The 5118-nt window shown below is 41.2% G+C and overlaps 1 protein-coding gene across 2 annotated transcripts; it reads left to right on the forward strand.

The window, feature by feature from the left end:
- Positions 1 to 258: 258 nt before the first annotated feature.
- Positions 259 to 4763, forward strand: OXSM (3-oxoacyl-ACP synthase, mitochondrial). 2 transcript variants are annotated; one of them, XM_004033759.4, is made up of 3 exons: positions 259 to 364; positions 1207 to 2217; positions 4321 to 4763. In XM_004033759.4, the coding sequence occupies exons 2-3, from the start codon at positions 1238 to 1240 to the stop codon at positions 4721 to 4723; spliced, it is 1383 nt and encodes a 460-aa protein (XP_004033807.1). In that variant the 5' UTR covers positions 259 to 364; positions 1207 to 1237; the 3' UTR covers positions 4724 to 4763. The 2 variants fall into 2 exon arrangements, with proteins under 2 accessions (XP_004033807.1, XP_018879851.1); XM_019024306.3 differs by having other exon boundaries at positions 269 to 535.
- Positions 4764 to 5118: the final 355 nt, after the last annotated feature.

Raw genomic sequence — 5118 nt, forward strand, 5'->3', positions numbered from 1 at the left:
GCATTATCACTGCCAAAGAAAAATGCCTTTTTGATGGGTGAAAATGCTACCTCATCGCGTTATTGGTAGGTCCTCGATTATCGGCGAGTCACTGAGGTTCCGAGAGGGGTGTCTCTGCTCACGCAAACAGCGACCCAGCCGCCTCCCACGGTCTGACCTCCGCCAAGGTGACGCGGCTTAAAGTCAACCGGCGGAAGGAGAGTCGAACGGGACGCGTGCGTGGGAGCGCGCATGAGCGTACGTGCGAGCGCGCATGAGCGTACGTGCGAGCGCGCATGAGCGTACGTGCGAGCCTGTGCGCGTGCGCTCGAGAGCGACATCGCCCCCGACTGTGGAGACGTGTCCGGCGCTAGCCCCGTTACAGGTATCGCTGGCTACCCTCCTCCTTCGCCCCTCCTTTCCTCCTTTACATTGAATTCAAGTCGGGGTTGAATTTCGAGAGGGGAGTCCGAGGACCTGGGGCCTGATTTCTTTTTCTCTCGCCATGCTTCTTCGGGCTGTGTACATGTGTGGTGGTGCCTGAGAGGCGATACAGGTAATGGCTACACTCTTTTACTCCCGCCCCTGGCCTTCGCAGTACCCTTGAAGTGATCCACTAGTCGTAACCCCTCCTTCCACCAATGATTCAATTGGAGAAGTTTAGAGGAGTGGAAAGACTTGTCCCCTTCCCCCATCGCAAGCTTGGTCACAGAGTGTATTGCCAACCCATGTATCCAGACGCTCAGTCTAGGGCTCTTGGCCCTGGGTAACGTTTTGAAAAGGCTGGTTATCCTTAAGTACTGAAGATTGATAAAGCCCACTTACTTACTTAAAAGAATATGCCCTGAAATGTGTTTTCTGTGCCACTGACACCAGAAATGCTATTTAGAAGAAGTTATCAGTAATCCTGACAAAGGATGCTTCCTGCAGCTCAAATCAGGCTGGAGGTGCCTTTATATTTTTCATTGAATTACTGTTTTGGTGACTCGAATGAATCATCAATTCATTTATTTGTCTTCAAATGTCTGAGGGCACTTACGGTCTAAAAAAGAAGGTAAGTTTAAATAGGTAGTTTGATGTTAAGGTATAAATTGAAATTATGTAACATTTTCCCTGTGTTCATTAGCAGCTCATATCAAGCACCCAAAGGAACACCTTGGATGTTTTTCCTTAGGCCCTTAAGCTATTTAAAAGAATACCTCCTAGGTGTGTTGTGGTCTTTTACAGGAATGTGTTTCTGATCATCTGAATCTTAATCATGTCCAACTGCCTGCAAAATTTCCTGAAAATTACAAGCACTCGTCTTCTGTGTTCAAGATTATGCCAACAGTTAACAAGAAATAAAAGGAAGTTTTTCGGAACTGTGCCAATATCCAGATTGCATAGGCGAGTTGTCATTACAGGCATTGGCTTAGTGACTCCTCTTGGTGTTGGAACTCACCTGGTTTGGGATCGTCTTATCGGAGGAGAGAGTGGAATTGTTTCACTGGTTGGTGAAGAGTATAAGAGTATCCCTTGCAGTGTTGCTGCTTATGTGCCAAGAGGTAGTGATGAAGGTCAGTTCAATGAACAAAACTTTGTGTCCAAATCAGATATCAAGTCCATGTCTTCTCCCACCATCATGGCCATTGGGGCTGCAGAATTAGCCATGAAGGATTCTGGCTGGCATCCTCAGTCAGAAGCTGATCAAGTGGCTACTGGTGTTGCAATTGGCATGGGAATGATTCCTCTTGAAGTTGTTTCTGAAACTGCTTTGAATTTTCAGACAAAAGGTTACAATAAAGTTAGCCCATTTTTTGTCCCTAAGATTCTGGTCAATATGGCAGCAGGCCAGGTCAGCATTCGATATAAACTCAAGGGCCCAAATCATGCAGTATCCACAGCCTGTACCACAGGAGCTCATGCTGTGGGAGACTCATTTAGATTTATAGCCCATGGTGATGCTGATGTGATGGTGGCTGGAGGTACAGATTCTTGTATTAGCCCTTTATCTCTTGCTGGGTTTTCCAGAGCCCGGGCTCTGAGCACAAACTCAGATCCCAAGTTGGCATGTAGACCATTTCATCCAAAGAGAGATGGTTTTGTAATGGGAGAAGGTGCAGCTGTGCTGGTGCTGGAAGAATATGAACATGCTGTTCAAAGAAGAGCCCGGATCTATGCAGAAGTTTTGGGCTATGGACTCTCAGGTGATGCTGGTCACATAACTGCCCCTGATCCTGAAGGAGAAGGTGCCTTAAGGTAAAGATGGGTTATTTCCTTCAAAATATTTCTCCAAATGAGACACTTTATTGGGAATCCCAAATTAGGGAAATTGTAGTATCTGGCCTTGGTGTACAGTATCTCTATTGTTTTTCTTTTTTAGACTAAACAAGATTGTTTAGTTCTTTGCTTAAGACATTTGAAGTATTTCAAAGCATTTGAACGTCCTTACAAAAATCGCATTTGAGTTAAAAACCAATGGAGTTGTGGAAAAGACCATGTGTGTCTTTGCCAACTTTTCACGCCTGCATTTGTGCTTAAGCATCAGTGTGCTCCCTCACAAAGTCCTCCTCTTTGACCCTTCATCAGACTTGGAAAGTAAAGTCAACCCTTCTAGATGTGTCTGGTTTTGCTCCATTTCAACAGGATTCTGTTCTTTTCAAATCCGCACTTTTCAAACTATAATCACCTAGGGATCTTACTTAAAATGCTAATTCTGATTCTGTAGGTCTAGGGTGGTGCTTGAGATTCTGTTTTGTTTTGTTTTTTTAGAGACAGGGTCTCTCTGTATTGCCCATGCTGGTCTTATCTCACTGCAGGCTCTAACTCCTGGGCTCAAGCAATCCTCTCACCTCAGCTTCCTGAGTAGCTGGGACTACAGGAATGCGCCACTGAGATCAGTTTTCTTTTTTTTGAGTTTTTTTGTAGAGATGGGGTTTTGCTTTATTCCCAGGCTGAGAGATTCTGTAGTTCTAACAGGTGATGGTGATACTGCTGGTTTAAGGACTACATTTAAGTTAACTGTTATAGATTAGTGCATTTAAAATGCAAAAAAAAAAAAAAAAAAAAGTCCCTGATAATGTGTTAATAGATAGCTAATAGTTTAGCTTTCTTAAATCATATTATGTTTTACTCAGTTAAATTAGCCAGAGTTAGCAACCTTTTCTGTAATGGGAAAAATATAGTAAATATTTTTGGCTTTGTGGGCCATGGAGTCTGTTGCAACTGATCAACTCTGCCATTGTCATGTGAAAGCAGCCGTAGACAGTATGTAAATGAGTGGGCATGAATGTGTTCCAATGAAACTATTTACAAAAATAGGCATCTAGCCAGGGCCATAGTTTACCTACCCCTAAATTATACATTTGAATTTTATTTTATTTGTTTTTGTTTGTTTCTTTTTCTTTTTTCTTTCTTTCTTTCTTTTTTTTTTTTTTTTATAGAGTTGGGGTCTTGCTATGTTGCCAGAGCAAGAGCTGGTCTCAAAGTCCTGGCCTCAAGCAGTCCTCCTGCCTTGGCCTCCCAAAGTGCTGGGATTACAGGTGTGAGCTACCATGCCTGGCCTACTTTTGAATTTTAGTGAGTGGTTGCTGGTGGTAAAAATGTCAAGCATAGTAACAAAATAGATGAAGAAATGGTTATGTTCACAGGAAACCTTTCAGCATACTTCAAATTATACTCTGAGCTGGCTGTTAAGAAATATATATACACGCACAAACACACATACATACATGTATATTTCTCTTAAGAACTAAAGGAAGATGACATCCAAAACGTTTTCAGAGGTTCTTTTAGATACAACTTTTACTCTTAAGTTTGTTTGGCTTAGCTTGCCTTTGTACTTTTTGTTTAGAATTCTTATAGCCTAAATAAAGAGGATTTTGAAAGATTATTTGAAACAATGAAACAGTAGATTATTGGGAAGTATGCCAAGTTTTTAATTTAAATGTGAAAGAAAAATCATAATTATAATTCTCATAAAAAATTGCCACACTCCAAAAATCCCTACAACAAAAATTATTCTAGTCTTGAGTCAACATGGTATTTTTTCCCCAAGGAAAAATGCCAATGCAAATAAATGAAATTATGTTTTATTTGAGATTATACAATCTTGCATTGGCTTGTGTGTTTAACTCTTGGTGATGAACCAGTCCAAGGTAGTGAGTGTGACTCATTATTCCCATACAGATGGCATCCTAACTCACATGGTAATCCAAGATAGTGTTCCGTTACTAGAGCAAGGGATTCTTTTCATCCAGTGTACTTGGATACCTACATTTGTTTCACATAAGCCATACAGATAAAGAGACTTTTGTTAAAATTAAACTTAGTCCTGATAAATGTCTTTTCTTGTTTTATTAGGTGTATGGCTGCTGCTTTAAAAGATGCAGGTGTGCAGCCTGAGGAGATATCCTATATCAATGCACATGCTACTTCCACACCATTGGGAGATGCTGCTGAAAACAAAGCTATCAAACATCTCTTCAAAGACCATGCATATGCCCTTGCAGTTTCCTCAACTAAGGGAGCAACAGGACATCTGCTGGGAGCTGCAGGGGCGGTTGAGGCAGCTTTTACCACATTAGCTTGTTATTATCAAAAACTACCACCTACTTTAAACCTGGATTGTTCGGAACCAGAATTTGATCTCAACTATGTTCCACTAAAGGCACAGGAATGGAAAACTGAGAAAAGATTTATTGGCCTCACCAATTCCTTTGGTTTTGGTGGTACTAATGCAACACTTTGTATTGCTGGACTGTAGAACATATCATTTGTAATTAAATACTGATTTTTAAATGTTATATGTGAAGAAATTATGCATTTATGTATTGATACCCAGATATACTTTATGTTAGGGTTTCTCAACCTTGGCACTATTAATATTTGGGTAAGATAATTCTTCGTTGGGAAAAGGGGGATTGTACTGTACATTGTTGGGTGTTTAACACCATCCTGATCGCTTCCTAATCTATTCCAATAGCACTCTCTTCCCCAGTTGTGACAACCAAAAGTGTTTCCAGATATTGCCAGATGTTTTCTGGGGAACAAAATAACCCCACCCCTCCTGCATCCCGCCACCTATGAGAACCATGGATCTATATTTTCCTAATACTTTAGGTCAAACAATTTTCTATAACATTTGACCTGCTCCTATCC

This window comes from Gorilla gorilla, chromosome 2 (genome assembly GCF_029281585.2).
Source record: "Gorilla gorilla gorilla isolate KB3781 chromosome 2, NHGRI_mGorGor1-v2.1_pri, whole genome shotgun sequence".
NCBI classification, from domain to species: Eukaryota; Metazoa; Chordata; class Mammalia; order Primates; family Hominidae; genus Gorilla; species Gorilla gorilla.

Coding starts and splice junctions, on each gene's coding strand:
- OXSM (XM_004033759.4), top strand. CDS start 1,238: ATGTCCAACTGCCTGCAAAATTTCCTGAAAATTACAAGCACTCGTCTT. Junction 2,218..4,320: donor GAAGGAGAAGGTGCCTTAAG/GTAAAGATGGGT, acceptor TTGTTTTATTAG/GTGTATGGCTGCTGCTTTAA.